Source organism: Simochromis diagramma, unplaced genomic scaffold (assembly GCF_900408965.1).
Source record: "Simochromis diagramma unplaced genomic scaffold, fSimDia1.1 OVJJ01000309.1, whole genome shotgun sequence".
NCBI classification, from domain to species: Eukaryota; Metazoa; Chordata; class Actinopteri; order Cichliformes; family Cichlidae; genus Simochromis; species Simochromis diagramma.
This window is the reverse complement of record NW_024387313.1, coordinates 269,637-295,666: the sequence shown is the minus strand read 5'-3', so window position 1 is coordinate 295,666 and position 26,030 is coordinate 269,637. Positions and strand designations below refer to the sequence as shown.

The 26,030-nt window shown below is 42.9% G+C and overlaps 1 protein-coding gene across 3 annotated transcripts in view; it reads right to left on the bottom strand.

Annotated features, from left to right (window-relative positions):
• Positions 1-26,030, bottom strand: part of piezo1 (piezo-type mechanosensitive ion channel component 1) — an 86,332-nt gene that overhangs the window by 17,341 nt on the left and 42,961 nt on the right. Inside the window, exons 23-44 of one of the 3 annotated variants that reach the window (XM_040005089.1) lie at positions 24,899-25,003; positions 23,601-23,757; positions 22,139-22,382; positions 20,892-20,988; positions 20,510-20,675; positions 19,799-19,888; positions 19,595-19,677; positions 19,009-19,086; positions 16,513-16,613; positions 16,292-16,418; positions 9,616-9,681; positions 9,091-9,263; positions 8,878-8,981; positions 7,849-8,016; positions 6,776-7,034; positions 6,257-6,439; positions 5,902-6,108; positions 4,947-5,133; positions 2,930-3,065; positions 2,641-2,788; positions 1,902-2,054; positions 321-382 (exon numbers count right to left, since the gene is read on the bottom strand). In XM_040005089.1, coding sequence (XP_039861023.1) covers positions 321-382; positions 1,902-2,054; positions 2,641-2,788; positions 2,930-3,065; positions 4,947-5,133; positions 5,902-6,108; positions 6,257-6,439; positions 6,776-7,034; positions 7,849-8,016; positions 8,878-8,981; positions 9,091-9,263; positions 9,616-9,681; positions 16,292-16,418; positions 16,513-16,613; positions 19,009-19,086; positions 19,595-19,677; positions 19,799-19,888; positions 20,510-20,675; positions 20,892-20,988; positions 22,139-22,382; positions 23,601-23,757; positions 24,899-25,003 — 3,094 coding nt within the window. Of the gene's footprint in view, positions 1-320; positions 383-1,901; positions 2,055-2,640; positions 2,789-2,929; positions 3,066-4,946; positions 5,188-5,901; positions 6,109-6,256; positions 6,440-6,775; positions 7,035-7,848; positions 8,017-8,877; positions 8,982-9,090; positions 9,264-9,615; positions 9,682-16,291; positions 16,419-16,512; positions 16,614-19,008; positions 19,087-19,594; positions 19,678-19,798; positions 19,889-20,509; positions 20,676-20,891; positions 20,989-22,138; positions 22,383-23,600; positions 23,758-24,898; positions 25,004-26,030 lie in introns of all 3 variants that reach the window. The other 2 variants (XM_040005088.1, XM_040005087.1) reach the window with 2 other exon arrangements.

Sequence of the window (26,030 nt, the reverse complement as noted above, 5' to 3'; positions counted from 1 at the left end):
CTCGAAGGCAGTCGAGACTCAAACTGTCATTGAAAACAGTCCAGATGAACAGAATCAACTTCCTAAGATTCAGCAGATCATCTTCACCATGTCTGCATACCTACATGCATGTAGTTGCAGCTTGAGCATGGAAATGGCTGATTATATATTTGTGTTAATAAACAGCTCAACAGGTGCAGCTAATTAAAGCATGCACTTGTTAGAGGCTGGTCAACAATCATCCATTACTCCTCCAAGGAGTTGTTTTTGTTAAAGCAGGACTCAGATCATTATCGATGTCATAATTTATCACAAATAATACAGTAAATGCAAGACATCACCTTTCAGTGACGGCGGGCAGGATAAAGAACATCCAAAGATGAATCCCAAAAACAAGGATCACCTGGAGAGAAAAAACAATAGGACAGCAAAAATATACAAAACAAGAAACGTCATTAAAATAATATAAAATAGTTAGAATTGTGAAAAACACAACAGCAGAGATGAGCAATGAGTGGCTCCACAGATGCCATCCTAACAAATATTACAGAAGCACTAAATGACATAAGAAGAAAAAATCATTTCTGACGCAACCTACGAGTGATTTTAGGATTTAAAAGATGCAACATTTTAGGAAGAAAAAAGATTCAAATCAATTTTATGTAAAAGAGTCTTTCAACAAACATGAGACCAGACAGAAGATATATGACACAATCACGTTCACAAAAACTGAAAATCATACCCAACTGTAAAATTGTCTAATCTCCCATTCAAGATCAGCCTCTCGTGCACATCCAGGTAGAGACTGACTGACCTGCTGACCACTGTGTCTTTGCTCTCTGTGCAGAGTCTGACATGAAAAGTGCAAACTTCTATTTCAAACCTACCTCGAATTATTGTTTTGGCTCATGAGAGCTGGATCGCTGCATACGACCCAGAGTCCACAACTTCCAAGCGTTTGGAAGCATGGAAACTAAGACTAGGAGCAAACGTGTCATTTTTTTCCAGCATTCCCTAATGGGAATTGGTTTAACGTGGAATTTTACTATAACAGCCTCTGGGAGAGACCGACCGAGGTGCTGACTGCTGATCCGTTCTCCTGTGGCGCGTGTGAGGGTTTATGTGCTGTGGTTGACTCTCCAGGGTGGGTGTGGTCACTGAAAGGTTCAACCTGGCACATCTGATCGGGGTAAAGCTCGTTCTGTTTTTGCTGTAGCCACGACAGCCTCGCTGCCTCGTTGTAGGGATACAGGTGTAAAGGGCGACCACGATATTGAAGCTGTTTCCTGTCATAAATCCTTCTGTGGTGCAGTTGTAAGAGAAGAATCAATGAAGATGAGACGAAGCATTTAACTTGGTAATGCCCTGTGTCCTGCCACAGTTACTGCAGTTACCCTTGACTGGGTCAGTCGGTTCATCTTTTCCTACTGTGGTGATGTACTAGTTTTTCATCATGATTGAGCAGATAAAGGCAGATCCAGGTAAGGTAAAAGATGTAGTTGAATGACCATAATCAACTAATAAAGTTCAAAGTTTAGGATTTGCTCATTTTTAATCACCGGTTCATTCAAGGTTACAGCAAGATTTCTGCTCCAATCGCCTGCATTCAGCAGCTGACAGTCCTTCAGCACTCTCACGGAGAGCACAGCCACACACCTCCCTGTGGGGCTTTCTGGCTCTCCACCCCTCCTCTATGATGCCACTCTGAAGCACTAGTACAGGAGGATACAGGCAGCTTCTAAGGAGTAAACTAACAATAGCACCCTACAGAGAGGATGACTCTGAATGGGAGAAAGATCACATTTAAATCAGTTTTATTAAAATAGTTTCTTGTTTTTTGTGGACTGTTCCTCTGAACTTTGGATCACCCCGTGAAGCTATGTGAATAATTAATGATAAGAATGTTATTATGTGAACAGAACCTGGAAGATGAGTTTTCCCGTGACAGCCTTGCGCAGGTATAGCGCTCTGTCAATGATCATAGTGCTGAACTGGATGAGCAGCATCACCAGGAAAGCTTCCGGCACCTGGTCTTCTGACAGCGTGGACGCTATATCAGCTGCTGCACTGTGTTTCTGAAGAAACAGGACAAAAGTAATGGGAAGGCCTGTCTCTTTTACGTGGTTTAAAGATTATCTTCCAAACATGACATGTACTTTTATAGTTAACACATTTACTATTATTCAGCTTCAGTTTCAACAGTGTGTTTGATTACAAAACGTCTGACAATGTCTGGTGTTCTTTGATGAAACTTAAGCATTGTGGAGTAATAAAGCCAAAAATGGGACAAATATAAATACTTACCACAAATAACAACTACAACTGTTAAAACACAGTCTGGCTAATTTACTTACATACCTTTGGACACCATGACAACAAACTAAAGATCAGACTGTTGTTACATGTTGAGATCAACGTTAGAAACAATGAGGCATACAGAGGGCAAACAAAAGCAGTTAGTCGGCCTATTCAGTTCCAGCTGTGTGGCAGATGTTTGGGGTTTGTCTTTTATGTATCCAGGTAAACATCTCACTGAGGTTAAAAGTCTCATTTCCAAAACACTTGATTTAGGTCAAATGTTATCGTTTTGATCTCTTTGTAGTTTTCGTTTTCATTTCTGTATTTTACCGTTAGTCACAAAATGACGAGCTTCTGTCTCACCCCAAAAGCCCAAAAGCCAAAGACGATGATGATGAAGTCAATGACGTCGGTCAGGAACATGAGTGCATAGACATCGGTGGCAGCCCGGTACTCAGAGTGCAGAATATCCCTGAAGAAACCCTGAGCTGGCCTGTAAACACTCTGAAGCCTGCAGGAAACCAGCTTGCATTAAGTCACTGCACACGACTTTTACTACAGCACCACACCTTTTTAACATTACTTTTTCATTAACACAAGAAGCACAATGATACATTTTCTTAAGAGATCATCAGGAACAGCTTTCACTTACCCGTAAATGAAGACATGTTTTATCTTGTGTCCCACATCCCGTATTCTCTTACTGGCTGCTTCTCTCTTCCTGCCTTTTTGATTCTTCGTCATCATTTCTTTACTGGAGTCAACAGTCTCAGCTCCACTGGACTCCACTGGAAAAGTCGAAACCAGATGAGAGATTTAACTACAATCGCCACAACAGAAAGGGGGAATTATATTTTAGAAGATGCAACATTTGTCTTTTTTTTCACTTGACACATTATCCCAGCAGTAAAAACCAGAGTGAGCCTTAAATCACAGCACATGGAGAGGGAGTGGCCATAGGTGGCCATGAACACCCATGCTGGGCTGTTTCTGTACTGATGTTAATGCCAGAGGAGGTTTGATGACTTTTATGCATTATATGCCACTTTACATGCTCTGACACTTTTGGCTGTGTTGTTCCTAAACACTCCCAACTTTACAGTAATACCACTTCCAGCTTAACTGTTAAATACATTATATGATGATATGATGCTTTGATTATAAAAGCTGATCTAATGCGCTTGGGCGGGTGCTTTCAGGTTCACCAGAGGATACTGTAAAGGTTGGAGGAGAATGTTGGGAAGTAAGTGGACGGGGTGTGCAGGTGATTTTCCATCTTATTGTGAGGGAAATCCAGGTCTGTAGGAAGCACAAGATGGGGTCATCTGGTCTGTCCGGGGATCATAAAGGAAAGGTTCAAACAATGCAGCATCATTTTAATCACTGTTGGTGGCAAGAAAAACCATCCATCCATTTTCTCCCACTTATCTACTACAGGGCTACAGAAAGGCTGGGACCTATCCTGGCTGTAATGGGGCCAGAGGCTGGGTACACTGTGGACAGGCCGCTAAGACACAGAGAAACACACTCATGCTCACATTCGCACTTACAGCCAATTTTAGAATCACAAACGAGAAGAATATGCATGTCTTTGGTTTGTTGGAGACCCTGGAGAGAAGCTTCAAAGACACTGGGAAAATATGCAAGCTACACCCAACCGGCCAGGGAATTGAAGGAGATTCTTGCTGTGAGGTGAGAGTGCGAACCACTGTACCACAAAGACTGCAGAGTTCAGTAATGTCGGCTTTTCCTCTGGCTCAGATTCACTAGGGCTGCTTTACAGCCTAAGGCAGCGAGGACGTTTTAGATTCAGCACTTCAAACTCAACAATGATTGGTGTCTTGGACAGGTGACAGTGAAGGAGAGAAAAGAACTGAATCAAAGCTAAGTTTAATACACTTAATCCAACTAGGCAACCAAAAGCATAAGAGATGTAAAATAAAAGAGGTAAAATAGGAGGAGACACACACTGGGATGACTAAGGTGGAAAAAACGGTCTTTAGTCTCATTCTGCTTCATTTCATTTCAATCCAAATATAAATTTACTTATGACTTTAATGAGGTCATTTATTGACGGCTTCCTTCACAGGCACGTAATTACCGATGATAACATGTTCTATATATAACGGACTGTAGTTCTTCAAACGTTGGGTTGCTTTAGTTTTACTTTGAAGTAATAAGGCTGAAAGGTTTAGGGGGCAATGCCATTTTCACACAGAGTAGGTTTAATAATAAACACCTTTTTTTAGAAACTGATTGTATTTACTTGTGTTATCTTTGTCTAATAGTTAAATCTGTTTAATGATCTGAAACATTTAAGTGAGACATCGCTTCCTGATGGAAGGGGGAGCCCTTTTTCACACCACTGTATTTAGAAAACGTGTCTCTGTGCTAAAGGCAGATTATACCTGGCTATCTCAGCTGTCATAGGGCGAGAGGCAGGGTGCACCGTGGACAGGTCGGCAGTCTGTGGCAGGGCTAACTCTCACATTCACACCTGTGAACTTTCCAGTTAACCCGTCCCCACTAACATCAGCTCTTTGGACTGGGCAAAATCACAACAACCGTTTCCCCAAAGTACTTTATATTGTAAGGTAAAGACCCCACAATAACACACAGAAACAGAGAAACCTATATCATCACAGTCTACATATAATGAACCTACAAACCTTTACCGTGCTGCTGTTTAGGAGTTTTTATTTTCTTGCGGAACCTGATGCTGCTTCTCTTCTTTGGGACTTCTTCTGTCACGTCCTCATCGTCTCCTTCCCTCTTATCCGGCTGGATACTCTTCACCCAAGGCAGGATTTCTTCTCCTGGTGTATCTTGCGACCCAGTGGGTGTTGATTCAGTGGGCTGTATGGTAGAAAGGTCAGAGCTGGTACTCGGTTCAACGTAGTTCTCATCATCCTGTGTTGATAAATGAGCGATTTAATACATTTGGACTTAATTCCAAATCATTATACAATAAACTCACCCACTTCATTAGGTACACCTCTTCAACACATATGCTAAACAACCATTCCAGCTTCCAAGTCACTTAAATGAAGGTTATCTTGCCGCGTGATCGACTGATTAGATTAGATAGATAGATAATCCCACAGCAGCAAACGAATGCATTTAGGGATGTAGACTTGGTCAAGATAACAGGCAAGAAAGTTCATTTAAGTGACGTGGAAGGTGGCGTGGTTGTGGGTGCGAGACGGGCCAGTCTGAGTATTTCTGAAACCTCTGATCTGCTGGGATTGTAATTCTTGGCACACTCGTGGCCTCTGAGCACCAACCTGCCCGTCATTTAAACCCCACAGCCTACCTGTTGCTACCCATCTTCTAAAGGCTGCTTCCAGCAGGATAATGTTCTGCGTCACAAAATTCAATTAATCTCAGACGGATTTCTTGAAAACGCCGATGAGTTCACTGTAATCAGATCTCCATCACCGTGACGACTCTGATGCTAAAGCAGGTCCAACCCGTTCTAGCAAAGTGTAACTAATGAAATGGCAGGTGACTGTAAATGTGCTGATTGTGTTACATGATCCTGCAGCTTTTAATGAATGTCCCAAAACATTCTTTTAAAAACAGCCCAGTAACCGAGACCAAACAACATCTCGTATTCACACCAACCTTTTTAATTTGGCTGATTTCAGTTATTTCCAGGTTTTCCAGCGTGGAGGCTGTACTGACTCTGTCTTCCTCTCTCTCTTCTTTTTTTCTTTTTGCCTTTTGCTTTCCATCTTCATCTCCTTCTCTAGTTTTAACTCCAACATTAAACGTTTCTGGAGAAGCGCTGTGATCCTCCATGGGGCCTTCATGGTCCCACAGGCCATACCGCTGTGTGTACACAAACAGGCAAACCAAATTACAAAGAAATGTCCACTTTTCTCAGTGCTGTCTGAACACTCATCATGGAGCACACAGACAAGGGCCTACTGAAATCAACTCTGCAGGCTCTTCGAGCCGAAATCAGTGGTGGACTTACCATCAGCAGGGATCTGTGGAAAAACAGAGCCAGCAACTGAAGAAGATCATATCTGATGTAGTTGTCAGTCTTTTCCAGGCCAAGGATGCGAGGTGGGAAGAAAGGCTTATCAAGGGTCATCTCGAAACTACTGTTCCAAGGAAAAAATCCAAACTGGAAAATGTATTTCACCACTACCATAACCTGAAAAGAAGCAGAGAAGCCAGCGGTCAAACCAGCAAAGAGCCCCGACCCGCCGTCCTCTGTTAAAGAAGTCATATACAGATGAGCCAGCTTTCGATTGGCTGCTTTAAATGTATGCTGAAAATCATAACACACAAGATATTAGTCTGAATAATTTGGACAAATTAAGTTTACTGGATACAAGTACAGCTGCATCCAGCTGACTCTCCACTCCACAGAGGTGTGGACAGAGGCACTCATACGTGCTACACATGATACTGAGCAACATAGTAAGATATTTATGGATGAACTGAAAAAGCCCACACGATGAAAATAACAACATTTCTCTGTTCTTACCTCTGTGTAGATTATAGCAGTCATCCAAAACTTTTTGGTTGGTCTTGGAACAGACAGCATAGCCCACAGGAACACCAGTATGGGCAGGACCAGTGATATGACGGAGGCACTGACCACATTATTTAACACTATGATGAAATAGCAGACCAGCTCAGAGTTGGCTGACAGCAGGTTGTACATGGCAAACAGCATCTTCAGCAGACGGCTCTGGCTGGAAAAAAACTCTCTGCTCTGTTCCAACTCCTCGATCAAAAACTGCCTGCAGAGACACAAGGCTGGTCAGGACCACACGTTTGCACATGAATACAGTGCAAAAGAAAGAATCTGAGTGAAGGAAGAGGGAATGGGAGAGAATACACTGAAACATATGGAAGCCCGTTTCCGCCACTAAATAAAAACAAAACAGCTAGTATCCATAACTCGAAATTTCGAGTTACTTTTCTCAAAATTTCGAGTTAGCTCTGCCAATCAAAAATATGCGTGAATGAGGTCGCTTTCTTGTTACCCGGAAGCATATGGCGCAGAGGAACGCGCACTCAAAAACGGATCCCAACAAATTGGCGCTTTCGCGAGTACGTTTGCTGATAGTAACACCATGTGATTCAGCTAATAACACGGGGGTTTCATCATTTGTGAAGCCAGGCTGAAAACACTCAGCAATCTGTGCATTCACGACTGGATGTAATACCGGTAGCTTAGCTGTAGCATTTGTAGCTGAGGGCTTCAGCTTCTGGGTAACGAGGAAATCACGTCATTCACGTAGATTACTGATTGGCAGCGCTAACTCGAAATTTCGAGTTACTTTTCTCAAAATTTCGAGTTTATATGTCGAAATTTCGAGTTAATATGTCGAAATTTCGAGAAAGTAACTCGAAACTTCGAGAAAATAACTTGAAATTTTGAGTTATGGATCCTTTTTTTTTTTTTTTAGTGGCGGAAACGGGCTTCCATAGAAACATGCTAGAATTGGGCTGCTTGGGAGATGTTTTTTGGCACACTGCTAGTTTCATAAAGTACAATCACTGCCTGTGAGTGTCGGTAACTTCCTTACTCAGAGTGTCCCCAGCATCTACCTGTCTCCCAGCAGCTCACTGGCTGTTCTGGAGTGTCTGCCTTGCTGCTGGTTGGATAAGTCTGGGATCAGTCCCGTACTGCTGGATGGTGGTTTTGGAGTTAGGATATTCCCACTGCTGTTGAGTCTTAGCTTGGGGGTACACTGGTTTATGCTATCCTCCAGGCACCTGAGACACACACGCAACAAAAATTGAGGACAAGAAGTGGATTAATCTACAGAATTAAATCAACATCAACTATTTAAATCCTCTGGTGACCTGCCTTTTACCATTTGGATGAAACTATTTGCCTATTTGCACTACTCTGCCTGGTTTACACCCAATGTCATTTACCCATTATATTGTATATTGTATATTGTATAGCTTTCTTGTTATATGTAAAATTGTATTGTATTTATTTATTTAAATTTTTACTTTTTAATTATTTTACCTGCATTTTTTAATCACTCTTATATTTAAATGTTCATTTGCTTTTTTTATCTAGGGATTGAGAGTAACGTAGTTTCTATTCTCTGTATGTCCTGTACATGTGGCAGAATTGACAATAAAGTTGACTTGACTTGACTTGGAAAAAAAAAAACAAACAAAAAAAAAAAACAACTAATCCACTGTTCATTACTAGAGCCTCAGAATATAGAATATAAATGCTGGAGAAAACAGTCAAGCAGAGAAGATACTCTAGAATTATGCAGTCCATTTTATGGCAAGCACAAAGAGTGTTGAAGTAGGACAGTTCCATACATTAAGAGGAATTTCTGCCTTGGGTAATACATTTATTATGGGTGAAAATTGTAGTTTTTGAGGTCATAATGACTTTAACCTTTGACAACCTACTTCTATTCATTTTATCCCCCAGTCAAAATAAACATTTCTGCCAAAATTGAAGTAATTCCTTTAGGTGCTCCTGAGAAACTATGTTCATGCAAAGGACCACTTGAAAACTGACGCCACTCCCCACCACGCCCAGAGGGATAAAAGCTACATCAAATCAAATCCACAGGAAACATCAGTGACCCTGCAAACCTGTACCTGGTAGAATTTTCTGCATCGGTGTCGTCCAAACACGTCTCCAGGGTGCAGCTTTCACTGCCCTGAGATTCCTGATCATCTCTGGAGTCTGCTGCTGAACCGTGCTGTCACCAGAGTCACACAGACTGTAGTTAGTGTTCGTTTCTATGTGTGTGTGTGTGCGTGCGTGCATGTGCACTTGCTTGTGCATACTGCACACTCTGTTGTGTTTACCTGCTGAATCTTTTGGATGATGAAGTAGCGCTCATTGCACAAAACAGTAGAAATCTCTCTGTACTGTTTAGTCAGTAAATTAAGCCACTGAGTGAGTCCATCAACCATCGCCAGCACTATCGCCCCCAAGAAACGCAGAATATCCAAGATCCTCTGCACCGTCTCACCACGACCTGCACAGGTAAAAGACAGACAACAAAGCCACACTGAAAAAGATTCTTATATAATTAATGCAAATTATATCAGGGCCTCAGGACTTTATGCTTTCCCTGAGTCTTTGGATTCTCATGTTTTGTAAGTTGAGTTAATGATGTCATTCTGTGACTCGGTGGTTCCTCTGGTGTTCCTTCCTAATCTAGTTCAGCCTGCATTTCCCTGCGTGCATTCTCATAAAGTAAAACACAGAAAGAAAGCCATCTGATAGTACACAAAACCACACAAACTGGACACAAACTACATACCATGAATGATGGAACCCCTTTGCAAATGGTCAAGAGCAGAAAAGCAGGGACTACGTGAACCTACCAGACTCTTGTTGCTTTGACTCCCCATCCTGAACGATGGGTTCCTCGTAATCATCATCCCCAGAGCCTAGACAAAATCAAATACACAAAGACTGTAAATATCTGCATTAGTATAGTATATCTGTACAACCTCTACCATGTAGATGCGACCTTTTAATACCAATAAGTCTGACAACTTTTTGGTTTTTGCATGTCTTCAGAAGGAAAGAAAATGGTTATAAATTGTTTTGATAACAGCATGTGCCTTTGTATTTCACTGCTTCTCTTCACATTAGTTGTCAAAGACCAGATATAATAACCCACTGCTGACTGAGACTTGTTCATTTCTGTTGCAAACACTGTCAAATCGCCATCATGTCAGATCTGTAATGACTGTTTGGATCACTGTCATGCTGATAAATGAAGGTGTTGCCAGTTAAATACTTTACAGATGATAATGTATGGTGGATTTTTCTGAATGAGCCGATTGTGGGCGCCGGTTTAGCTCGGTGTACTGAGCAGGCGACCACATGCCGTACGGCTGAGAGTGGCCAGCCGGGTTTTAGAGACAGAAAGTTTTATGCCTGCAGGTTCTTCTTTTGTCATTTTAACCAAGACGTGCCAATTTTTAGCAAACAGCTCGAATCACTTTGTTGGTCCAAAAATACAATTTTATGTCCGTCAAACTGCTGTCTTTGACACTTTCTGTTGATTCAACAAAAGAAATTAAACAACGTATTTTGTGACACAAAATTGTCATGTGTAGAGACAACGCTGGTTTGACCATCGAGTTCAAAAACAAACACACACACATTTCTCTTTTTTTGTTTGTTTTTGTTTTTCAAAAACAAACAAAAAACAAAAACAAACAAAACAAACATTGATCAGATACAATGGCTGGACTGAAAAGGAGTGAAAAAGCAGTGGATGCCAAATGAATCCTCTCCAGAAACCTGGTGCTCAAGAACACTTAAAAAATGAGAAAAACATCCAGAGATGCGATGTGGCACCAGGGGTCCGTTCTTCGTACCTCGCTAAGTAGGTTAGCTGGATTAGATTGTTGACGATTTCGCGTGATCTTGGATCGTTCGGTTCTCCGAAGCTCATCCGGGACTTGCTGTCATAGCAACAGATCCGTAAGCGTAAACCTGCTCGGGAGCAGGTTTACTTTATGTAAACAGGATTAGATCGCGGCCACTCAAGTATGTCCGCGTCATGTATACGAAAGCAATAGTGATATTTTACCACTGTTTTACCATAAATAAATATTATCAATGTAACTAAAGTTAATGCAGTACTTGATTCTTTTATTGATTCCATACAGATACATACAGGTCATTTCCTAAAAAAAGGGAAATGTACTATTAATCATTCTATTTCATGTATTTGATTATTTCAGATGTAATTCATATTTTAAAGTAGTAATTGTAAATTACTTCATGTAATCAAGATGAGAGACCACGGCTATAAAAGCGAAGGTGGATTTGGGAAGTCTGTCGCAGCCATGTCCTGTCCGTATACGCGAGCCACCCATTGCGGAAGGTGCAAAATTGATAAGGAGAGTTCTCAGAATTCAGCGTATATTGCGGGACAGACAGGATCCTTTAGCTCAGCGCGACAGTGTGCTCATAGAGAGATATCGACTTTCCCGTGAGGGTATTATTTACTTAACCAACTTGTTGACGAGGGGGTGCAGGACCACCACCTGTCTTTTTTTGCTCTGCCCTTTTCTTGGTTGCTGTTATAAACAAACAGATTATTTCAGGGTCTCATTTCAAGAGACTAAAAGCAATATAAGTGATAAATATTACCATTCTGTAGAATATTCTTCTATTTCACTTTTACTTGTTCCCATGTTCTAGTGGGTCCTGTCGTGGCTCTAATGTGAAAGAGGATATAATGTAATATACTATAATATAATATGATATAATATAATGTAATATAATAAATTTACCCTACCGCCTACTGGTGTTGGCCAGAGGGGCCGATGGCGTGATATGGCAGCCTCGCTTCTGTCAGTCTGCCCCAGGGCAGCTGTGGCTACAACCGAAGCTTGCCTCCACCAGTGTGTGAATGTGAGAGTGAATGAATAGTGGCATTGTAAAGCGCTTTGGGTGCCTTGAAAAGCGCTATATAAATCCAATCCATTATTATTATTATTATTATTATTAAATTACTTACGAGTTTAATTTGTCAGCAACTTTCTGCCAGCCCTCTCTCCTTGCTTTTGCAGCCTTTGCAGTGTTCCCTTGCGTTTTAATTAAACTCTGAAACTCCTGAAATCCCTCAATCAAGAGTTCTTGCTCTGCTGCCGAAAAATACTGAGCGCGCTCCTTCGACATTGTCGCCGACCAATCAAAGGGTTGGCGATCAATGTTTCTACTATCGATGCGTAGCCCCTGTTAAGCCACCCAGTGATCTCACATTACTTCATCCAGCTGTACTAATCGTCAACAACAGGTGTGTTCGGAGAACCGGAATAGCGAGCTCAAAGTTAGCGCGATGATTTGATCTTGGATGTAGTAAGCGAGGTACGAAGAACGGACCCCAGGCTTGTAGACCTTACTCTAATGCTTTGGACAAAGTGTTGACTTTGTTTATTTCAGGTCTATGGAACACGTGTGTCATGTATGTTGCAATCACCAGTTCACCTGACATCAGTTTAATTTGCAGCTCATTTTAATTAATGCAACATGATGTAAATGTGATAATTGATGTGAAGGCTGACTTCACACAGTATTGACCTCTAAACCTCTATGGGTGGAGAACCTGAAAAATATATATTGTTATAAAGATAATAAAATCTTTAGCTGTTATTATTTTAGTTTTTTGTCACATAACTCGTCTTCTACCACTTGTTGTGAAAACGAGTGAAAGTGTCCCCTTTAGTGTGTTTGTTGGGCAGCTTAGATAATGTCACTTCAGAAAAGAATATAGCCCATATGGTCTTCACTGCCCTATGCATAGCCAAGAAAACAGTCCTCATGAACTGGAAAAATAAAAATAATCTTAATTCTAACCAATATAGAAATTATCTATTAGATTACATTAGTCTTGATACAGCCTCTGCCACCACATCAGATCAATTGCTCTGGGCTCCTTTGATCAGCTCCATCACCTAGTGGGGGTGAGGGGTCATAGTTTGGTCCCGCCTTCACTGTTGTGATTGGTGTGGGGGTAGGGACAGGCTTAGGGCGTCGGGGGGTTCCCCGGAGGCATCTTCCTTGGGGGGCTCAACCCGGGGTATCGATCATGGCCTATTAAGGGCTCTGTTGGCTCTTAGGTGACTGTTTCCTCGTGGCTGCGTGCAGCGGGGCTAGGGGAGGGTCTGTGCTGACTTGGGTTACTGACCTGGTAGCCTGGCTGCCCCTGGGTGGGTCCGGGACGGGCGTGAGGTTCTGGGGGCGCTCCGGCTCTGGGCTGGGGCCCTGGCCGGGCCTCGGGGGCTTGGGTCCTGGTTGGTGTGTCGCCGGGGTTGTGGGCGGATGGGTGCATGGGGGCCCAGCCCTGGCACAGGGTGCCGCCAGTGCATCGAGCCACCTGGGGGGCTTTTCGACTGGTGGGGGAGGCTGTTACATCTTGCAGGAGGTCTCCTCTCTTCAGGAACTCTCTCTGCAGGAGGGGGAGATACAGGAGAGGTGGAGGAAGATCTCAGCCTGGGCGTCTATTGTCTCATGTAGTCTGGAAGATGAGTGGATGGTGGGGTGGGTGCAGTTTTCTCTGTGGTGGGGTTGGGTGGACTGTCCCGGGCTCTGTGGGGCCGAGAGGCGCTGCTGCACTGGGCCCCGGTCTGGATGGGCCTGGGCCCCCTTTCCCTGGCGAGTCGCGGAGTATGGGGGTGCCTACTGGGGTCAGCGGGGGAGCTGGCCCCAGGGAGGGGTCACTTGCCCCTCCCTTCCCTCCCTCCCCATCTCCAGCTGCCTCCCTCTTCCCGCTCCACCACAACCACCCACACATGCAGTGTGGCCCCTGGCGTCGTTGCCCACCTCTCAATGTTAAATAAACGTAGACATTGAGGGCTAGCAGGAGGGACTATGCGCTTACCTGCTGCTCTCTGGCAGGTAGCTCCATGCCCTCCTGGGTTTTAACTGCACCTTAGAACACACATGCATCAACACTACAATGAGCAGGTGGAGGGAGGTTTGGAGTCTTCTCTCACCCCCGTTCTCTGCGACCTGCTGGAGCGGGGGGGCTAGGAGGAGGAGTTGGCCGTCCGACTGCGGTCTGGAGTGTGGGGCCTCCCTGCTGCTGCGGAGTCGGGGCGGTCTGCCTCTCGCCACCGCAGGGAAAAGGGTGCAGTTCCCCCCTCCAGGGGCAAGGGTACCTAGACCCGGTTCGTAGAGTACGCTTGGGGAGTGTGATCGTGTGTACAGCGTCTCTTTATGTCTGTCTCCACGTTGGTTGAGTGTGGAGTAAGTGCATATGAGAGCATGAGGGTGGGAATGGATGTTTGTGTCTGTGTGTGCCTGTTTGTGTCTATATGTCAGGTTGGGTGTCAGGCGCCACCTCTCTGGGGACATCTCAGGCCCTCCAAGGTTTGGAGGTCTATCTCCCCCCACCACCACTTCCCCTGCCAGTGGCGGACTCCCTCAGACATCGGTGCGTTGGTGGTTCTTTGTGTCTGGGGATGGGCGTCCAGGTACACACCGGCTCACTCCTTGGCGGCCGCTTATCGGGGCCTGGAGCCTGGGGCTCGCTCGGGCCACTTCGGAGGTGGGGTGCCCCCGGCCTCTCGGCCTGGGGCTCGGTCACTCAGGCACGGCTGGCTGCCGGCGGAGCTCACGGGCACGTCACTGCAACCCCCCCTGGCTTCTGCTCCACGGCTGCTGAGTGAGCCCTCATCTGGGACTCTCCTCAGCTCTTTCTGGGACAGTGGCGCGGCTGCCCCTCTGTTGGTCTTCCTTGGTCTCTTGTGTTCTGGGGGCCTCTGGATGTCTGGAGTCTTGATCTCCTCCATACCTGCTTCATGCCCTGGAGGACGGGGCTGTGGCCCCCCCACACCCTCTAGCCTTTTTGGCTCCTACCTCAAAGCACACTGTGTTCTGTTGATCTTATGTGCTGCACAATAATGTTTAATATTTAGTATTTACTGTCATATTCCCATATATCATCGTGATGTTGTTTATTGTATTGCTCTCGTTTTCTTCTGCTTGTTTTCTCCTTTTTCTTTCTCAGCAGGTGATCCAAGTGACTGATAGATGCATTTTTTGTCTGCTTATTTTGTTGGTTTTTGGTTTTTGCCCTTTATCCCCGTCCCTCTTCCCCGCTGTTTTTCTTTCCCTCTTTCTTTTCCCCGTTGATTTAGCAATCCACCTTCATCCATGCCTTCACCTGTGGCACCAAATGTAGTGACTGAAAGAGGAAACGATTCTGTGAAGAAGGCTGGGCTCTCCCAGGGAGAAAGTAAAGAGCTCGGTCATTTCAAATGAGCTGGAATTGCTTTTCCCACTCAGCCTGTTAATTAGTCCACTTTAGCTTAATTGAAATGACTCATTAAATATATAAACAAAAGTAAAACATACCTCCAAGGGGCCTATAGCAACTTTCACTTGTTTTCTTTTTTTTTAATTTATTTATGTTTATATATATATATATATATATATATATATATATATACATATATATACATATACATATATATACATATACATATATATATATATATATATATATATATATATATATATATATATATATATATATATATATATATTATTGCATCTTTAATGGGTCAATATATTCCACAAAACCACAGCTATACTAATTGTTATATGCATTTTTTTGTAGTCTTTTTTTTTTTTTCTGCCTGTCCTGTTTGGCTCCTTTGCATCAGAATTATTGTCTAAAGGCAAAGAAAGATGCCCAACGGATTTACTTTACCAAATGGACCATCCCAGCCTTGCCATAATGGTTTATTACGGTTTATTTCATTTTATTTTCACTTGCTAAATACGGGACAGACTTGACTGGAGCATCAGCATAACCACTGACAGAGCGTACGCGTGATCAAGACCCTGAGATACTTAAACTGCTCCACCTGGAGTAGTGACTTGAATGTTGCTGTTGGAGCACATGGTCCAGTGCCCTTTCTTAAAGGTGGCAACAGATTCTTTGTAAGTGAGCAAACATACAAATTTAGGAGGGGATCAAATGATTATTTCACCCCAACATGTCCATGTTCTTTACTCTATGGTTTTGCTACTATTTTTTGTATTTAGCAATACAGTTTATTTCATTTTGCAATCAGTTAGGTAGACAAAGTTTAAAAGTTTGTCTTGCAGCTTTAAGCATTCACACTACAATCAAGAACTACATCCTTTAGTCACTGCATTTTGGACTAAAGACTTAACTGGACTTGACTTGTAACTATGTAACAAGACCCTTTGTTGGGGTGAAATTTGGAGGGTTTGTAGACAAATTGCTTCAGTTTTCTAACTGATCGTTGTCACATCGTAAAATTGTCTGAATGGATTAAATCACAATCATTTTAGCTTTTACACACATAAATACTTGTAACAGTTGTGCAAAGCTGTTTACAGTTTTACTGCCAAAGGACATTAAGAGGCTGAGAGCAGTCAGCCATTTACTAGTTCACATGTTATTCTCACAGATTTATAAATGACAGATTTTCCCTGTTTGACTCCAGGGATGCCATGTGATCCAATATCTTATCAGAAATCGATGTAAGTAAATCCAACCTTTTACTGACAGAGCCTCGTGTGAATCAGCTCTTTCGTCTCCCTCAGTTCTCTTCAGTCGACCCTGTCGATTCTGCCGTTCTCTCAGAGCTGTTTTCACACTAGTCACCCATGCCTGATACGCCAACTGGGAGAGACAATCTCATTTTAGCAACAGCATACGTCATACAACACAAAACTTTGCGCTTTTGTTTGTGTGAATAAATTGTGTGTGTGAGCACCTGACAGGCAGTCTGTTTCTGAGGCTTCTGTTCTTCAGACTGTAGCTCATCTTCATCCTCGCTGTCAGATTCAAACAGGTAATAGTCTCCTGAGTGTAGCACTGTAAGTAGGAAAACATATTGTCATGTAAATAACTCAAATAAGTCTCTAATGCTGCCGTAAGTCACTGGACACTGTGAACATCCACGGTCACCACTTCATGCATAATGGACCTTCATGACCTTCCAAGCTATATAGTTTATGTCTTCCATATTTCCAACTATATCCATAATCACATACTGTGTGTGCTACCATTGTATATAGTGGATTATCTTACTTTTTTTCATTGATTGTACTTAATTGTATTTTTGTATTTCCTTCATATATCTGTACTTGAGCTGAGGTGACGCAAAAATTTCCCCGTTGTGGGATCAATAAAGTCTTATCTTATCTTATCTTATAACAATCATTTGTATATGTTGCTATTGTTGCCTTTAATGCTACTTTTTGGAGTTCTTTTCATTGTTACTATTTTGGGGTCTTTTTTTGAAAAAGCTGCTTTTATACCTCGCCAGTGGTTGAGTAAGCACACAAAATGTTACTGTATTTTCTACAATGACAAGTAATGAATCTAAATCTTAATCTCGATCTGTATCATAGCACCAAAAGAAAATCTGGTCATGTAGCATTTACGATGGTCCGTTCTGAGCAAACATGGCTCATTTTATAGTTCTTGAATGCATTGTTCAAACCAAAATCATCACTGCTCATAGACACAAGCAGGACCGCATCATCCAAAAGTGACAAAGAGTAACTTTGTCTGGCCTTCTTCATAGATACAGTTTGTTACCATAGTAACTCAGCTGATGACCGGCTCTACCTCCTGAGCCACAGCCACCCCCTGTTCCACTCCAGAACTGCCTTTAACAAGATGTGGTGAGCAGAGCAAAGGTGGATATACTTGTATCTCCCTGCTTTGTAGTCTGTAAACAGGGGTTTTCATCGATGGATGAGTGGACTGAGGTGGATGTTGCTCATGAGGTAGGGCGGATCACCTGCTAACTGGAACGTTTGAAAGTAGTTTGACCCCTAGCTGCTCTAGTCTCCATACCAAAGCATCCTTGGGCAAGATACTGAAGCCCAAGTTGTTCCCAGTGCATTCAGAGTATGTATGTTTGTGCATGTTAGATGTCACAAAGTTCGACTCTACCGGAGCTGATTATTTGGGTTCTTTTTTGTGAGTGAAAACAGTTACATACAGAGACACAAAATATATTGGTTCTATATATGTATGTAACTGACACATGGGCTAATTTGTGAGGATAATGTTTGAAATAGATGTTCATGTGAGAAATAGCTACTAATAAATCTAACTGTGACACTGCAAAAACTGAATGAAACACAAAGTGTCAGTTATGCAAGCTCAGTCATCCAGGTGAGGAAATCTCAGCACATTTGCACAATGACTGAAACTAGCATCACTGACTATCAATGGGCCGTCAGGTCAGTTTCATGGTCATTAATTGAACATTGCCATGACCATTGATCAGTGGTGATGAGTCGCATTCACAGAGAGTTGGGGAATGGCTGCAATCACAACAATGTAAGACACTAACCCTCACCCCCTCCTCGATTCAGAGATGGGGAGTCAAGGAGGCCATTTACGTGAAAAGGGAAAGACCATCTCTGAATGGAGGAGAGGGCGTAAGAGTACCCAGAGAGGCAGAGAGGGATAGGGAGAGAAATGAGGTGTGTCTGGACACCAGGTGACTGTATCTCAACAATGGTGATTGGATATCCAGAGAGAAGGAGAGAGGGGGATGCACAAGGGCAGAGTATAAAAATGGTGCTCGGGAACATTTGCCATTGTTATTTTTTTCTCTAGTTCCTGTGATGAGCAGAAGACGTCAAATGAAGATCTGGCTCTGGACATCTACAGTCAGGCTGCTAAACTGCTTCAATAAAACATCATCAAAGAAGTCTAAATTGTGGACGTTCCCTTTTATCTTTACTATTTTACAGAAACAGTAAAGGTAAAAGTCTGAGTATTAATCTACATCACAGGTCACTCCAGCCTTTTAAAGTAACAGACCATTCTAGGCTTAGTTTTCCAGTTAAAATAAACCCAGTCATATTTCAGGAGCACAGATCTAGAGAGGAGCTACCATGACGGACGTGGTTGGGAGGACCGGCCTTGCGAGGCTATTCAGGGTTTCTGGTTTTTTATCAGAGTAAGACATCCAGAAGCCTTTGCAGACTTCCTGTATTGGGGTGCTGGTTCCACAGATCAACACTCTATATTCAAGACTATACTGCATACATATACTGCATACATATACTGCATACATATACTGCATACAGAGACTATTCTACTACTAAGACTACAGGCTTGGCTACAGATCTTGTAGCCAAGCCTGGAGCTATGTCTGTTGTTTAGACAGACATAGTTCCAGGCTTGGGTTATTTGTATGTTTTTCCACATATCAGTATCGTCTCCATCTTATTATCCAGGCTACCTGCAGCATGGTCCAACCACGGCTGGTACCACAGCTTCTTCCTGGACCTCTTTTTTCCTGTCTGCATCTCTGGATCATCTGGAATGAAAACAGAAGTTCAAAGAGCTTTCAGGACAGACTCACTGCGGGGATGCTAAGCTTAGAGTTGCACTAGTAGTTGTACTAAGAGAAGTCTGGGAAGTGTTTTAGTCTTTTTTGGGGGAAACAATCTTCCTAATAAAAGTGGTCCTAAAACGACACAGAAGGAAGAACAGAAATACAAAAGAAATAAAGAGTAAATGTTAAGAGTGTAATGTGAAGCTAACTCACGTGCAGCACAGAGAAGTTTTATTGACTAACAGAAGTGAAGAAAAAATGTACGGAACAGGAAGGAATACAATGAAGGGAAATCAGGACACCGAGGCAGGAAAGAGGATGAGGAGACAGCAAATATGCTTCTTCAAATAAACATTTTTACAAAGCACAAATAACAGAAAGTGTTGTAGAAAGAAAAGAAGCCGTATCTAACGTATGTAATTGATTTCAGATGACACTGATTAAACTTCTGGCAGTGACAGGAAACACACGGCAGTAAAAAGAGTCGCACCGACAGCCGGGCTTTCTTTGGAGCTTTCACTTATTTTGTGTCCATATTTGTACTTCTGCTGCTTGGATCGAATTCTCTGCATCCTGAGGACAAAAGAAGAGAAGGAGACGGACTTCATTTCTGTGATGCTTTGTTTCTGAACACTCTCATTTTCAGGGTTTCTTAGAATTTGCGATATATTTTTCCATTGCTGTGAGCACTTACGATCTCTTGAGTTGCGACAGCGATTTCTTCTCAGCTTGTTGGTGGAACTTGATGTTCTTCACAATACTGGCTCTAAAGAGCTCGAAACCCCTGAGAGGAAAAGGTCAGTTAGTGCCATCAGCAGTTTACAGCCAGTAACCAGGTCGTTTCATGTTTATGAACAAAAGTGTGTCCGTGTAAATACAGGTGTCAGTATAGCTGCCACCTCCTGTCCCAGCTGTTTATGGCCACAGCCTTTTTTCAAAATGTTAAATATGAAATGTTTTAATCTGCTGAGTATTACTGAGCAGCGGACGTGACAGGGTGATTGTCACGGTGACAGCACATTAACAGTGCACTATGACAGTGAGGTGAGCAGACTTTGAAGTGATGAAACATGTTTTTGGCAGACGCTGTGTCACTGATACCCGTGCACATTGCTTCAGGCCATGTCACGCACACACTTTGTGCCAAATATTTTGGTCAGCACGTGCTACATTTTATATTTCAAATATCGCCGGTGAATGCACCAAATAACCACAATGGTAATATTTGCAGCGCTTCTGTGGTCAGGTGAAATATGAATCGTCTAGATTTGTTGTGTCTTTGGCATCGCAATAAATATAACTTGTGAGTAATTAAAGCATTTTAAAAACTTATTTTGGGTAAATTCAGGACAAACATCTCATGCATGTTTGCATGATGTCAGTCAGCGATGTCACAGAGTCGTACCTCGAGGCCTGTTTGGCAGAAGCCTGCAGTTCAGTTGTCACATGAAGGAAGTAGAAACTGAGGAAGATCCTTCTCTGCAGCAGCAGGCACAGAAAGCAAATACTGTCCCACATTATTCCGGCTTCTTCTACTGGGAGACTGCACGTCTTGTCACTAACTGCTTGTGCTGTCAAGAAATCCAAAGAAAGTAAATGTGAATTTTGCAGAACATCAATCCCCATCAGAATTAAAGCTTTTTAAAATACCAAGTACAACCATTCAATTTAAGACTCATTTCATATTGTACTTGGCAAAAAAACCCAAAAACAGACTGAAGGCACAACGTTCAGTCTGAGTAGAAACTGATACGGCAGCTCAAGTATTTTTGTTATTAAAAACTTACGATCATAGTATCCTTTGACTGTGCATACCAAGCTGAAGAGTTGGATGACCCAGCAGAAGCCCTTCTGCATCTCAAACACAAACACACATGCCAGGATCTGAAACACACAAACACACATAAGCACAGTCAATATTTCTATATGTGACGTTTTGTATACACAGATTCCAAACTTGTTCTTTTTCTTTATATCATGATATCACAAAGTGATGAGGTGTCTCTGTAGGACACAGAACCTCTGGCTTTTTCAAAGGCTCCTATAAAGAAATGACAGCACTGACGAGAGACAGCTTCACAGGACTCTCAATGGTAACACCTAACACTTTGTGAGTCCTGCTTTACCAGACCGTGTTAATCACATCGACCTAGCAACCAGGTACCCGCCCCCTGACGACCTCCGTATTCCTCGACCGGTTGGCGAATGGTTACTGGAGTACGCTGGCTGAAATCGATCACAAAGCCTTGGTCACAGCAGTTTAATGGACAAAGCTCATTTGTCTGCAAACACTCCCTAAACAACGAGCAAATGTTTGAACTGGTCAACTGGCTGGTTGTGTTCTACCTGAGCAACTGAACTCAAAGTAAAAGCAAACGCGTTTGAAGAGGTGGAACACACCTAGCACTGTGGACCTATTTCAACCTCAATCGCCTCAATAACCTCCAGAAACCACTCGCCATCTGGTTGAGGAATACACATTTTTCCCTAGCAGTCGATGTCACTGACCATCGTCTGTCCTTGTGTGACTGAGGATTTAGCACAGGGGGGGGGGGGGGCAATCTCAGTCCACGAGGGCCGGTGTCCTGCAGGCTTTAGATGTGTCCTCGAACCAACACAGCTGATTTAAATGGATAAATTAGCTCCTCAACATGTCCTGAAGTTCTCCAGAGGCCTGGGAACAAACTAATCATGTGATTCAGGTGTGTTGACCCAGGGTGAGATCTAAAACCTGCAGGGACACCGGCCCTCGTGGACTGGGATTGCCCACCCCTGCTTTAGCAGCTGATTTTTACAGCAAACCACTGCCATGTGGTGGGGGAGGAGCCAGGCGGTCCCTGGACATCACATCGACAGTTTGCTTATTTTTTTAATGTTGTTTTTTGGGAAGAGTAAATTATTTTTCAAACAAGGTCAAACAAGGTTAGCCTTGTGATATCATCAACATACGTGAAGCAGGACAACACATTGTTGCTTAGTTGTGGATGTAAACGTAAAATATAATTCATCACCAAACTATAGATGTTATACTCACAGATAAGAGATTTTTAGATATGATGACTGCCACATTATAGATGATGAGACAGTCCCACAGGTTGAGGCGAGTTCTGGATGGTTTGCCCAATAGCTGCGTTCCAAACAACAGAAAAAAGAAGCAAGCAAGCAGGTAGCCCAGTCCAAACACAGATATGCGAGTCGACCCTGTGATAAAGACCACTGACAACACAAACCAGAAGAAGTGGCGAAACACCAAAACCTTCGCCATGTCCAGGTAACTCCTACAAGAGGAAAAAGAGAAAACAAATCATAAAATACATATTTGAATGACAGAGCTGCTCCTGTAGTGAGATGGAGAAGGAGAGCAAGACAAACTATGAGTAAAATCCATTTTTTCTTTAGATTTAGATCGACCGAGAACAGGCAGGTCAGGCTGCAGTGCACAGTCTTACAACCACTTCTTCCATGTGCTAGAAAATCATGAAGATAATGTGTGAGGCCATCTGTCAGAGAGTTAAAGTAAGGATTAAGTGTCCTTTTACAACATCACATTAAAGCTTTCATCACAAAATGTCAAAAGCAAAGTTATTCATACTGTTACATACGTCAAAGTCCACCATTTCCACTCTCACCATACGATGGCTGGGATAGGCTAGCTGCCCCCCCAATAAGCATACGCGAAAGAGAACGGGTGGATGAACGGATAATAATAATAGTATTTTGCAAATATGGGAAAATGTGGAAGGGTATAAATACCAACTTTACCTTTTTGTTTTCCAAGAATATTCCATTTTTTTCTAATTCGCTCCTAACTAACAAAACTGTGGCTGCACTGTCACACAGTTTGCTGTGGTACTGGGCTGACCCTCTACAGGTCACAGCCTCAGCAGAATTTCTGTTCTAAGGGTAAATGGACTGCTTCTTATCTTGTAACTTTCTACTAACTAACTAACTTAAAGTGCTTCATGCATCATGCCTCATTCACACACATTCATACTGTGATGGATGCATCGAAGAGCAGCCTGCGGTTTGCATCTTGCTGAAGGATATCTGGCATGCAGACAGGCGCAGCCAGGGATTGAACCACCAACCTTCCAGTTAGTGAATGACCTGCTCTACCACCTGAGCCCACAAGGGGGCTCCATTTTCTCCAATACTATCTCAATATTGATCATTGATCTCATTGGCTTTAAATTGCACAAATAACTGATTTCACTGGGATTTCTGTTGTTTCTATACAGTATCTACAATATGAACTCAGCTTCATGTGGTTATTTTCCTTCCCTGAAACAGTGTTTGAATAAATGAAGCTTAGAGTTCAATAAGGACGCTCTATGGCCTCACATCTGTCCACTGCTGGGAGCTGACAGCTAAATCTAAGCTTTATCACTCCCACTTTCCCACGCTGTCAAGCTGTTTGTGTCATCACTCCAATCACCCAAAGCAGATTAAATTTGAAATGACTGAAAATATAGACGTATAGACTTTATGATATTTACCTGCAATTCATGAAATTAGGTGCAGGGTTAAACAATCGACCTTCCATTGGTTCTGGTTCATCTGTGTTCTCTCCTGCGAGAACCATCCACTCCTCCACGTGCTCACACTCAAACACCTTCCACTGCTGAGATGCACACATCAGCAGCACAAAGTCCGCTGTGGGCACACACAACATAACGCAATGATTTTCACCTGCAGCACTCAATTCTTAGTAACTGGAATACACACAAAACTATACATGACAACGTCTGTGAAGTCCAAGGAGCTTCAAAGAAAAGCGTCTGGACTTCTTTAAGTTGCTTGAAGACGTTTCACCTCTCATCAGAGAAGCTTCTTCAGTTCTTAGTTCAAATGGTGGAGAGTCCCAGATATAAACCTAGTGGGAGTGACCCCCCACAGAGGGACAAAAGGACCCCCTGATGATCCTCTAATCGCCTGAGCCAAGGTGTGAAACTGGGTGTGGGTCCCAATCATCCAGGGTTTCAGGTGAGCTCATTGTGAAACCTGGCCCCACCTTATCATGCGAATTCCTGAGGTCAGATGGCCCAGGATGTGAGTGGGCGTTAAGGCGTCTGGGGAGGGATCTCAAAACTGGATTATAGATGGCAGACAGTTGGTGTCGTAAGCCCCGCCTCTGTTCAAAGATGGTCGCTCACAGTGGACATAGATGCTTCTTTCACTCCTCTTTCAAACAGCCTGTCCTCTCTGTCCAAAATGTGAACATTGGCATCCTCGAAAGTGTGTCCTTTATCCTTTCGTCCCTCTGTGGGGGGAAACTCCCACTGGGTTTAAATCTGGGACCCTCCACCATTTGACCTTAGAACTGAAGAAGCTTCACGGATGAGAGGTGAAACGTCTTCAAGCAACTTAAAGAAGTCCAGACGCTTTTCTTTGCAAGCTCCTTTGACTATACATGACAATATGTTAACTGTGAACTCTGACTACACATTACAGTCAAATGTACTTGTTCTACTGAGCGCTCTGGATTTTATACTATAAAGAGCAGAATTTGTCTACATATATTATTATATTAACACACAATTGTGTAAATAGTGGCATAAACATTAACAATATGCAGAAGTTATTGAAACAACTGTGAGACGACAAACATAACCAGCACAAATATGCCTTTTAGTGTAATAAAAACTGCTCTTTTGTGACAATTTCCAATAATAATCCATACAAACTCTGAAGTGCACTCCATTAGAATATGCACACTCCATACTGTGGGAGTGGCAGTGACACAAAGGTTTGCTTTGTTCACTCATGGATGAAGTGACCAAGCACACAGACTAACCTATGAGATTTCTGGAGTTTGGAACAGTATAAAAATCAGGCAGATAGATCCATTTAATGAGAGCTGAGTTCATCAACACTGGACTCTTCCATCTCCATGGGTAGTCTACAACAAGCACACACAAAAGCAGAGACATACAGTAGTATTTATAAAAACATGTGTAAACATCCTCTCTGAAAAGTGCCCGACTGACACATAAGACCGACCTTTTGTAATCGGCCATAATTTAAATAAAACAAGTGAAATGGAGACAGTCCGCACACGCCTGCATTTATCAGACATTCCACACATCTATAAAACTACTAGCTGAAATACGAGCGGCCTCAGCTAATTCAGACAAACAGCACATCCATCCACTACTGTTCATCCGGGCTGTACAGCAGAAAAGCCCAGACCGCCCCTCATCAGCGGGAACACCAATGTGCTCTCAGGTCAGCCAGGTGACATAATCTCTCCAGTGTGTCCTGGGTTTTTGTTTGGGGGGGGTTTGCTCCTGGTAGGACATTCCTGGAAAACTACATCCAGGAGGCTCCCAGAAACCATCCCAATCAGATGAAGGAACCACCACAACCTTTCCATGTGGAGGAGTAGTGACTCTACTTTAAGTACCCTCCCGAATGACTGAACTCCTCACCCTACCTCTAAGACTGAGCCCATCCACCCTTGAGAGAGATATAATTTCCAAAGCCTGTATACACAGTCTCATTAATGTAGTCATTACCCAGAGCTCATGACCATAGGTGAGTGTAGGGACAAAGATCAGCCTGGTTTTATGCTCAGCTCTGTTTGGACTGGACTGCTACAGTGTCTGCATCATGGATGATGCACCTCCCAGTCTGAGGACCATGGTCCTAAGACTGCTAATTCTCCTTCCCACCAAGTCAGACTCTGCTGCAAACAATTCCAGTGCAAACTGGGAGCCCCCACCCGAGGAAGCTCACAGAACCAGCAATATCTGCAACCAGCAGGGCTGCATCTAAAGGGGGACATGGGGTGTATGAGACCCAGTTTATTTTAAGGCTTAAGTAGATATTAATAAAACTGAAATATTTCAAAATAAAAGCTTTTTTGCAGCATAATAAAGCTGTACATGGGCCAGTAAAGCTCTTTTCTGTTAGGCTTTTAGGTTGGA